General features: G+C 38.3%; 1 protein-coding gene across 1 annotated transcript; it reads right to left on the bottom strand.

The window, feature by feature from the left end:
* Positions 1–181: 181 nt before the first annotated feature.
* LOC115845805 (zinc finger protein 182-like) lies at positions 182–10,495 on the bottom strand. The gene is given in 3 exon segments (XM_060286876.2): positions 182–4,263; positions 4,265–5,483; positions 10,273–10,495. Coding segments are annotated over 2 exon segments (1,014 nt in total). The 5' UTR covers positions 4,876–5,483; positions 10,273–10,495; the 3' UTR covers positions 182–3,860.
* Positions 10,496–12,424: the final 1,929 nt, after the last annotated feature.

Here is a 12,424-nt window from a genome sequence, read left to right as displayed (position 1 = left end):
TAGAGACCATCCAACAGCAAAGCAGTTATCTTGTAGCTCCAATACATTTATAACAGGGCTTCAAAATTCATGAAATAAAAACATGAAATAGCTGTAGGCAGTTTATCAATTATAGTTAGATATTTCAACACTCTCAGGTAATTGATAGCACAAATGGACAGAAAATGACTATCAACTAACTCAACATTTATAGAATACTCCAACAACAGCATAATACACAGTCTTTTCAAGTGCACATAATACGGGCTATAATACAAGTTTCAAACGATTTAAAAGAATGGAAATCATACAAGGTATATTCTAGCACCAGAATAGAATTAAATTAGAAATTGCTAACAGAAAGATACCTGAAGAGTTGAAACAGAAAAAGTCCTTGAAAGGTACAACTACCCAAGTTCACTCAAGAAGAAAGAGAAAACCTGAATAGCCCTATTTAAACGATTTGTAGCTGACAACTTTCCCACAAAAACAAGTACAGGCCAGATGGCACAAGTGAATTCTACCAAACATTTACGGAAGACCTAGTAACAACTGTACACCAACTCTTCTAGGAATAAACATTTTCCAACTTATTTTACGAGTCAACATTACCCACATACCAAAGCCAGACAAAGACATCACAAGAAAAGAAAATCATAGATCAATAACTCTCATGAACATAGATGCAAAAATTCTTTTAAAAAAATAGCAAATTGAAACTTCTAATCTATAAAAGATGGTAATGCATCATGCCCAAATAGGATTTATCCTAGAAATGCAAGGTTGCCTTAGCATTCAAAATCAATGTATTTCATTATATTAACATACTAAAAAAGAAAAACCATATCTTTATAATGTAGAAAAAGCATTTGAAAAAATTCAACACATTCATGATTTAAAACTGTCAAATTAAAGGAATTAAAGGAATCATCCTCAATCTAATAAAGGGCATTTATGGAATAACATATATCTGACATCATATTTTATGGTGAAATAAAGAGCGGTTTCCTCCTAAGACTGGGAACAAGGCAAAGATGTCTACTCACCACTTGTAGTCAACGTTGTCCCAGATGTTTAGCCTGTGCAACAAGGCAATAAAAAGAAAAGACCCCCACCCTCCGCACACCTTGTGCTGCCATCCCAGTGTTACCAAATCAGGTCTGGATGCTTGCTGCTCAGAAATCAATACTCAAGAGAGACAAATGTTGGTAGAAAGGAAAGTTGCTTTTAATCAGAATGCTGGGGAGATGGTGGACTCCCCAAAAACCACCTCCCAAGATTCTGCTCAGCCATGAGAAGTTCTTAAAGGGAAAAGGTAAGTAATCTCAGTTAATCCTTGAGACAGGAGGTCAGAGGCATCGCCATCCCCCACTGAATGCAGGCTTATCATGCAGGCTTGTTGACTTCTTATGATCTTTCTTTCAATACTGTCTTGTTCACACAGTTCGTTCTCGCAAGATTACTGAAGGGGAAGCTAGGGAAGAGATCGGGTCATGTGTTAATTACTTATTCATTTCTACTTCTTTGATCTATGGAAAGAACCAACAGATTAGGCAAGGTATTATGTGATCAATAGGGCCAGAGATAAGTAGAGCATGGGGGCACCTGGTTTAAGGTTAGTGACAAGACAAAAGCGGCCTCTGGCAGAGAGCTCTTTCCGGCAAAGAGCTTTTTCCTGCCAAAAGCTGCTTACAAATCCCCACTTGTCAGAACATCATTCCATTTTTATTGGATTATGGTCGAAGGTCTGTCTTCTGTAACTTCATGCTGACATAGGGCACCATATACTTAGAGTGGAAGATGTCGACACGGGTCTGTAGTATGTCTTTACTGACAATTGTAGTTGACCATTTACATATACGGGCAGAACAAGTTACAATTATTTTGATGCCCACAAAGATACAGATTATTATGAGCAACACTGTTAATCCCGTTCTCTTAAGGCCAAGTTCTTGAAATTGTGCTAGCCATAGATCTAGTACTTTTTTGTAAATAAGAGGCAGGGGATATGGAGGGGCCTTTGCCCTTGGCAGGGGGATAGGGGTGGGTGCAGGGTTCTGCTCAGTTCCACCAGTGTGTGCTGCGCACCGGCAGGAGCTAGGTTTGAGGCAACTAGGCTGCGCCTGAGGTTCTGGGCAAGCAGACAGGGCCATGGCCTTGCTGGCTCCAAAAGGGGCACAGAGACCTAGACACAGGAAGGGAGAATGCATGAGGCAGTGGAGACAGAGATTGGAGTTATGCAGCTGTAAGCCAAGGAACACCAAGGATGGAGAGCCACCACCAGAAGCTGAGAGAAAGGCATGGAAGAGATTCTCCCCGTGAGCCTTCAGAGACTGCATGGCCCTGCTGACATCTTGATTTCAGACTTCTAATCACCAGAACTGGAAGAATAATTCCTATTATTTTAACCCACCCAGTTCGTGGTACTTTGTTACTGCAGCCCTGGAAAACGAATATACAGACCTTCAAAAGTGGCCCTGAGACAATTGACTTTTCCATTTGCAAAAAAAAAGAAAGTAGATCACTAATTTATACCATTAAAAAAAAAATTCCAGGGTTTCCCTGGTGACGCAATGGTTGAGAGTCCACCTGCCGATGCAGGGGACATGGGTTCGTGCCCCGATTCGGGAAGATCCCACATGCCGCGGAGCGGCTGGGCCCGTAAGCCATGGCCGATGAGCCTGCGTGTCCGGAGCCTGTGCTCTGCAACGGGAGAGGTCACAACAGTGAGAGGCCTGCGTACCGCCAAAAAAAAAAAAATCCAGACAGATTTAAAAATATAAACATGAAAAGCAAAACTTCAGTCTTTTGGAAGAATATCTTTGCAACCTCAGTCTAGAAAAGCATTTCTAGACCTAAGAAAGATTGTTATATTTGCATCAAAACTTAAAACTTCTATACAGTATAATATAGCATAAATAAAATTAAAAGATAAGCCACAGTCTAGGAGAAAGTATTTGTAACCTAATGTAGTCAACAAATAAATATACAAGTTATAAAAACAAATCCTGGAAATGAAAGAACAGATGATCCAATTAAATACATATATATCTCCAAGCTCATGGTATTGTTGCCTGTATTTCAATTATCTGAATGCTGCAGCATATGTTATTTTTCTATCTCTAAAATATAGAGACTCTTTTGAAAAACATAATTATAATACCAGAGAAACTAATAACCCCTGAATATCATGAAATATCTGTGGTCATAGATAACACAGTCAACAGATGCCACAGCCAATGGTGGATACATAAACCTACACATGTGATAAAATTGCACAGAACTAAATATACCTACACATAAATGAGTACAAATAAAATTGAGAAATTCTGAACTAATTGGTGGATTATATCAATAATGTCATTATCCTGGCTGATATTTGTACTGTATTTTTACAAGATGTTACCATTGGGGGAAACAGGGTACAGGGTACATGAGGTCTCTCTGTATTACTTCTTACAACTGTATCTTACAATTTACAATTATCTCAATAAAAATTTCAATTAAAACAAAAAATTACATAGGTATTAAGTATGGGACAACTTATACACTTCATATTCATATTAAAATTATGAAATAAAAACTTTATGAGTTATTAAGCAAATATACATATACTTCCTACAATGCTGCATTCCAATAAGCAAACCTATCATGAAAAGTTTCTCTACATAGCATACTTATACATATTCTGCAAAAGGCCTCCTTTTTAAACTTTTTTTGACACTGTAACATCTTCAAAATATTAATAAAGTTATCAAATATTATTTGTTACTCAATGAAATGTCACTTCTAGGCAAAAGGTTTCTCATATATACTGGGTCCCCCACCTCAGTCCCAGGTTGTTTCTGCTATGCAATGAGTCCAACAAGAGGGTGAAGGTTTCAGGATGTTGACAGGGATTTCTTCTTAGTGCTGTTTCTCTGCTGTTTACTGAAATCGAGATGCTGGTGAAAGGTTCCATTACACCTGTACTGTTTCTCCCTAGTGTGTTCTCTGATGTGTTGTGAGGAATGACTCTGGTAGAAGGTTTTCCCACATTGGTTACATTCATAGGGTTTCTCCCCTGTGTGGGTTCTCTGATGTACTGTGAGGGATGATTTATGGTAGAAAGTTTTCCCACACTCATTACATTTATAAGGCTTCTCTCCTGTGTGTGTTCTCTGATGTTCCCTCAGTTTCAACTTCACAGAGAAGGATTTTCCACATTTGTGACATCCATAGGGTTTCTCTCCTGTGTGAGTCCTCTGATGATTAATGAAGTTTGACTTCTGGGAGAAATTCCTTACATTCATAGGGTTTCTCCCCGGTATGTATTCCCTTAGGTACTGTGAGAGCTGACCTATCACTGAAGGCTTTCTGAGATTCATTACACTCATAGGGTTTCTCCCCTCTGTGTGTTCGCTGATGTACATGGAGATTTGACTTCTCACAGAAATTTTTTCCACATTCATTACATTCACAGGGTTTCTCCCCTGTGTGTGTTCTCTGATGTACTGCGAGGCCTGACCTATACCCAAAGGTTTTCCCACATTTGGTGCATTCATAGCATTTCTCCCCTCTGTGTATCCTCTGATGTAGGATGAGAGATGACTTATGGCTGAAGGTTTTGCCACATTCACTACATTCATAGAGTTTTTCTCTTACATCTGTTTTCTGATATGTAGGAAGCTTTGGCTTCTTGTAAAATGCAGTAGCACACTGATTAATTTTATAGACTTCTTTCCCTATAAGTGTTTCTTGATGCTGCAAGAAATTTGGGTTCTTGCAGAATACTTCCCAATCTTCATAACAGTTAAAGGTTTTCTCTCCTTTATAAATTCGCTGAAGGAGTGACTTCTTTCTGAAACTATTCACTTTCAATACACTCACAGTATCTCTTCCCCATGATAACTCCATAGTGCTTATTTAAAGTTGACTTCTCACCGACAGACCACCTCCCACAATCATTCAATTCATAGTGATTCTCCCTTGTATGAGTTCCCTGATGAATGTTGGTCTATCAGAAAGGGCTTTGACATGTTCATTACCTCCATAGGGCTTCTCCCATGAGCTTGCTCTCTTATGGGTAATGAAAGTTGCCCCTCATTGAAGGCTTTCCCACATTCACTATATTCAGAAGAAAGCTTCAGAGTTTGAGTATCTTGATGCTGAAATATGTCCTTATTTTGACTAATGGCTTTTCCAGTTCTATCATATTCTAAAGATTTCTCTCTAGAATGACCTGTGCTTTGTACAGAGGAGTAATTTCCCATGTGTATTAAACTCATAAGGCTGCCTTACAAAGGAGTGTCTATTACTAATGATTAGTTCTGAAAGAGAATCCAAATTCATTCCATATGAGTCATATTTACCAGGCATTTTTCTTGATAAAATAGAGTTTGTACCCAGAGAAAATGCTTTTCCTAATACACTATTTCTCTCTTTAGTCAGTGTTTTGTTGTTGACAAAATCAACTTTCCACCAATGCTGGTCTTCCTTTTCCTGGCTCTTCTCCATCAGGTCAACTATGCAGAAGTATAGAAATGAAAATAATTTGCCATAGTTTATACATGTTAATATATTTCTTATGAAGAGAAGACATAGTCATATGTCTTATTCTAGCCCAGTCATTTGCTATGAAAGTAATCTCAAGGGCATACTGCCTTGCTCCTCTAGGTTTGAAAAATAAATAAATAACTTGCAGTAGTGAAAAATGGGGAATCTGGCGACAAAATGCAATAATTTGACACTTCAAAAAGGTTTAGTGTGGTGATCATTTTGCAATATATACAAATATCAAATCATTACATTGTACACCTGACACTAAAATGTTGTATGCCAATTATACCTGAATTTAACTGTGACATTCAAAAATAGAGAATTCGAAATAAACACAAACAATAAATTTAAAATGTTTGAATGACTGCTTAATCTTGGGGTGGGGAACTTACAGGTAATAGAATCAGCCTAACAACTCAACAAATATTAAGTAGAATCACAAGGAAAATTAATAGACAATGATGGTAAGGGGAGATATCAAGGAACAATTAGACTCGGAACAATTAAATCAGGGCCTAGTCGTTATCAAAGCAAGAGCCTCACTAATGTACATGCTTACAACCTCATCCTCCTCTTTTCTATTCCACATAACACCACCAAATTAAATTTCAGAAAGTACTCATTTTCATTAAGGAAAACTATTGCCTAGGCTATATTTGCATTCTCATGGGGATTCACAATGAATAGTAGTGCCTAAATGAAGTATACATTCAGGCTATTCTTACAACAGGATCAGAGGCACATCTTTATTCATCTAGCATATCATCTAAAACTTACAGTCTGGGGACTTCCCTGGTGGTGCAGTGGCTAAGAATCTGCCTGCCAATGCAGGGGACACAGGTTTGAGCCCTGGTCCAGGAAGATCCCACATGCTGCGGAGCAACTAAGCCTGTGCGCCACAACTACTGAGCCTACGCTCTAGAGCCTGCAAGCCACAACTACTGAAGCCCACGTGCCTAGAGCCTGTGCTCCGCAACAAGAGAAGTCACCGCAATGAGAAGGCCGTGTGCCACAACCAAGAGTAACCCCCACTCGCCACATCTAGAGAAAGCCTGTGTGCAGCAACAAAGACCCAATGCAGCCAAAAATAAATTAAATAAATAAATAAATAAATAAAATTTATTAAAAAAAAACTTACAGTCTGAATTTCACTTATACAATCAATTATCCACCGTTATTAGGGTCTAGAGTACTTTTCCCTATCTCTTTACACTCATCTTCTGATTTGTCTAATAATTGTGGAAAGTATCCTTATGTCAATTTTCTGCCCTTTGCAATTAAAGGCAGAAAATAAAAATTCTAAATTCTCAACTATATTCAATGAAATCTAAAGAAAGAAAGAAAGAACAAATAAGGGGGACTTCCCTGGCGGTGCAGCGGTTAAGAATCCACCTGTCAATGCAGGGGACATGGGTTCAATCCCTGGTCCAGGAAGATTCCACGTGCCATGGAGCAACTAAGCCCATGCACCACAACTACTGAACCCACAAGCCACAACTACTGAAGGCTGCATGCCTAGAGCCCATGCTCTGCAACAAGAGAAGCCCGCGCAGCTGCTAGCTGTGACTAGAGAAAGCCCGCATGTAGCAACAAAGACCCAATGCAGCCAAAAAATAAATAAATAAAATTTTAAAAAGAAACAACAAATAAGGTCTCCAGATTTCTTTCATCCCTTCATTACAGCTGAAGCAATACTTCAGAGAACTGAATAAGAAAACTGAAGGATGATATAATGGTGAGGATTTACCTCACTATTGCATTATCCTTCCAAGAAATTCCATCATTCATTTTCTTATATTTTAGTGTATTTTAGCACTATTGAACATAACTAATGAGTAATGTTGGAATAATTGCTAGGGGGATGAAGTAGCAAAACATTTCAAAATACTTTAAAATAAGATCACAACAATCCCATATTTCTTAGATTTATAAATGGGACCAAGTCACCCATGTGGAAATTGCAAGATAAACTGAGTTTTATTCCATTTAAAAATATAAGTAAATTTTCTCTTTGTTCATTCAAGTTAAAATTTTATTTTAATTTATAAGAAATTATGAAAGTCATAAAACAACAACCCTTGCAAATAATTAGAACTGTTCCAAAAAGAAATTCAAAAACAAAAATTGGGTACACTGGATCCCTGATGGTATACCAACGGTTAATATTCTATTTTGTTTAATATTTGAAGTATATCACTATTCCTTTCTACATTCCAATAATGGAATACAGTCCATTATTTCTTTTTATATTACATATGTACTTTTCAAACACCATATACCTATATTTGTAAAAAATCCAAATTGACAATATCTGTCTTTTAACAAGAGGTTTTAGTCCTTTTGAATGTATTGTAATTACTAAAATATCTAGGTTGGTTTCCTTCATTTCACTTACAGTTTCCACTTATTCTAATTTTTACTGCTTTTCCCCTCTCTTTCATTGTTCTTTTTTGGTCTGATCTAATATATGTATATTTTTTCTTTTCTATTTTCTTACCTTCAAAAGTTTAGAAGTTATACATTACTTTCTGCTAGCATTTACTCATTAAATTTTACCATTCATATTTAACTCAACAACACTTCTAAAAAATAAAAGGATTTTAGAACACCAGTCTGGTCAACTGATAAATTATTTACATGCTATTGTTTTTCAATATTTTATTTTTGTTGTTTGTATACTCAACAGAACATTGCTACTACAGATCTTCCTTGCCTTACAATGAGGTTATGTCCCCATAAACCTATTGTAACTTGGCAATATCAAAAGTCAAAAATGCATATAATACCCCTAATCTACTGACCTCATAGCTTAGACTAGCCTACCTTAAACGTGCCCAGAACATTTACATTAGCCTAGAGTTGGGCAAAATCATCTAATGCAAAGCCTATTTTATAATAGCGTTGAATATCTCATGCAGTTCACTGAATACTGTACTAACACTTGTATGGGTACAGGATGGTTGTAAGGTTGTTCACCCTCATGGTCATGTGGCTGACTGGAAGCTATGGCTCACTGCTGCTACCCAGCATCACAAGAGAGTATCTTACCACCACATATCGCTGGCCCAGGGAAAAGATCAAAATTCAAAGTACAATTTTCAGTGAATGGGTATTGCTTTTGAACCCATGAAGTCAAAAAATCATGAGTTGAATCACTGTAATTTGGGGATCATCTGTAATTTATACAGATAATATTTGTATAAACGTACCCATATCTTTACTTGTTTCCTCCCAGAACTGCTTCTGTTCAAGTTCCCCTGTCTGAGTTAAAGGTACTACCAGACATCTAGTGCCTCAGGAAAAAAAACCTTTCAGTTTTTCTCTTGATTATTCTTTTTCTCATACCCATAATCCAATCTAACAACAAATCCTGTTTTGGCTACAACTTCAAAATACATCAAGAATCCAATCATGTCACTTTACTTTCTATTTCCAAGCCGGTATTAAGGCACCACAATCCCTCACATGGAGAACTGCTAACTGCTCTCCTTGACTTTACTCATCCCTCCTCCCCACCCCCTCTGTCAACATTTCCACTGTAGAGCAGCCAGGGGTATACATGAAGCAAATCAGAACATGTGCTCCTTTGCTCAAAACCTTCCAATGACTCCATCTCAATTAGAATTAAGGAGCTTTCGGGACTTCCCTGGTGGTTCAGTGGTAAAGAATCCACCTTCCAATGCAGGGGATGCGGGTTCAATCCCTGGTCAGGGAACTAAGATCCCACATGCCGTGGGGCAACATGCCACAATGTGCCCGCGTGCCACAACTACTGAGCTCACGCACCTCAACTAGAGCCTGCATGCTGCAAACTACAGAGCCCATGCACTCTGGAACCTGCGCGCCACAACTACAGAGGCCATGCGTCCTGGAGCCTGCAAGTCACACCTAGAGAAGAGAAAACCCACCGCCACAACTAGAGAGAGGCCTGTGCACAACAACAAAGAGCCCACACACCACAATGAAAGATCCCACGCGCCTCAATAAAGATCCTGCATGCCACAAATAAGACCTGATGCAGCAAAAAAAAAAATTAAATAAATAAATAATAAATAAATCTTTAAAAAAAAAAAGAATTAAGGAGCTTTCGATAGCCAGTAAAGCCAAATACTGGCACCAACTACCTCTCTGATATCATCTCTAACTCTCTGATCTCTATTCACCCTGGCAAATGCTATCCTGTTCTGCAGACACTAAACACTCCGGCCTCAAGTTCATGGCACAGGGTATACCATCTGGCTGGAATATTCAAAATCCACTGGCCCCCTCCATTCAGATCTGTGTTAATTATAATATTGATCTTAAAGAGGCTCTTTCCTGATCACTTTCATAAAGAGTACCACATTTCATTCTCTTTTGCCACTAAAATGCAGTCATTATATTGTTAGCAGTTGCAACCCAGCACACAGACAAACCTGGCATATGGTAGATGTCAAATTAATACTTAGTGAATTAATACATAATATATGATTAAAAGATGACAAATGAAATTGATGTAGAAAGAATAACAAATATTTAAAATGAGAGAGGCAAGGATTGGATTTTTGGAAGAAAACCCAAAAAGAAACCATTTAGCTCTTATCCGCCAGGGTGATATATGCATCTGAGGCACGAAGGCCAATTATTCTTGGTCACTTCCAAAGTTCTATTAACTCTAAAAAAAATTTCCTAAAAAATCTCAAACATGCCAACATCTGAACTAACTCCCTGGGATCCAGTTTCTCCCAGGTTACAGTAAAGTCTATGCTAACTCACCTGGGTGGCTCTGACTTTGGGACTCTTCCTCTAACATCCATGGCTCTTCTCCTTGCTCCAATTTGAAAATCACCTCTGGTTTGGTAACACAATACCTTGTGAATGGAAAATGACACAGGACTTGGACCAGGTGGCCTGAGGTTCAGGACCTTTAAAGGAGGACAAAGTTAGCCTGCACGAAAATAAATCCACTGGAACATTTCACTGAGGAAGAGAACACAAGTGTTCTTTGTAGTGCCCGAAAGGGATCACCTTTGACTCCTGAATTTCAAATCTATAAATTATTAATCTCTACAAAGAAACCACCTATATCAGCAGCTAAAAAGGAAACAAATATTGTTTGGAGTTACAAATTATACAATCCCTACCCACTGAGATGAGGTGGCTATAGTTCTCCAGCATCATGTCCCTGTCCAGGGTCCTCTGAGCAGGGTCCAGGTGCTGCCACTCCTCCTGAGTGAAGCCCATACTCACATCCTCAAATGACACTGGCCCCTGAAACAGCACATCTGTGTTCAATCTACAGTGACCAGAACTGAATAGCATGCAATATGTTGGGGATCTAACACCTGGTCATGTTCACAATTAATAGTTGAAGAGAAAATGCAATGTAGGATCCCTTCTCTCAGTACTATATGTTGTGGGAAAATGAGGAATCATGGTATAAGGTCTGGCCAGTGTATTAATTTCTTAATTCATACAAAGAGCATAGGAGTTCCTGCCAGTGTTCCAGGAACTGTCCCAATTTCTGGGAATACAAAGAAAAATAAAAGGTTAATCCTGCTCTCAAGGAGTTTATATTCAGGTCAGAAAACATATTTAAACATAAATATCTGCAATAAATTTTATAGAAGCAATGATAAAAAGTCTCTGAAAGGTAAATGGGTAGTTGCAAAGGGGGAAGAAATGTTAAGTTTTATTTTGTATTATCAGGTTGAGTTTTATGGAGGAGTAAAGTATTAAGTCTTGACACATGAATCACATATTCTTTATAAATATGGGCCAACGACACAAAAAAAAGGCATGGAAGCATTAAAAAATACTTGATAAATTTGAAAACACATGGCTCAAAAAAAAAAGAATACTTGATAAGTTAATGGAACTATACAGTAGGAGAAAAGGGTTTGAGATGTATTAAGATAAAGCCTCACAGACATAATTAAGAGCAAGATTATAAGCAAGATTACAAGTTATTGTGGATATGTCCTCCAGCCTAAGGGTTTCAAAACATTTGATCATTTATCCCTTAATTAAAGTTTGAGCACTCATCCAGCATGGCTATTTATATCTTTATATGTACATGAAATCTCATTCTTATTTTTAAAACACAAATATCTGAACATCGATATGCTAATAATTCCTTCCCACATTCCAATAGCTTTTCTTGGGTACTCCCTGGGGCAGTGTTCTCAAAGTGTGGTCCATAAGTCAACAACATCAGCATCAGCTGGGAACTTGTTAGAAATGCAAAATTCTCAAGCCCCATTCCAGACCTACTATGATAGCCAGTGTCCAAGATGGTCATCACCTCCTCCCCCAATGCCCTTGTACAATCCTCTCCCACATTAAATAGGGCTGACCTCTGTAACCAATAGAATCTTGCAGAAATAACAGAGTATGACCAATGAGGCCAAGTCACAGAAGAACACTGCTGCTTCCACTTTGTTCTTTCATGGATCACTTTCTCTGGGTAAAGCCAGCGGCCATATCATGAGGACACTCAAGCAGCCCTATGGAGAAGTCTACATGGGGAAAAAAATGAGGTCTCCTGTCAAACATCAATACTAATTTGCTAGCCATGTGAGTGAGCCATCACAGAAGCCAATCCTCCAGCCCCAGTCACGCCTTCAGATGGCTGCAGCCTCATGAGACCCCTACGTGAGACAATAAGTGTTTCGTGTTGCCTTTAAGCTGTGAAATATTGCAGTGCTTTCTTATGCAGCATTAGATTAAGGCATCTACAGAAACAGATACTCTGGGCATGGGACTTAGTGAACAGTGTTTTAATAAGCCCTCTAGGTATGAGACACCAAAGCTGAAAAACCAGTGATCTAGGGAAGTCAAAAACAAGGACACTAAAGGAATTTGAAGGCTCTGGCGCCTACAGCTACAACAAACATTAAACACAGCCCAACTCCTAGCCAGACTAACA

The sequence above is a fragment of the Globicephala melas genome, chromosome 16, assembly GCF_963455315.2.
Source record: "Globicephala melas chromosome 16, mGloMel1.2, whole genome shotgun sequence".
Taxonomy (NCBI): domain Eukaryota; kingdom Metazoa; phylum Chordata; class Mammalia; order Artiodactyla; family Delphinidae; genus Globicephala; species Globicephala melas.
The sequence above is the reverse complement of the archived record's forward strand: the minus strand, read 5'-3'. Positions and strand labels throughout refer to the sequence as shown.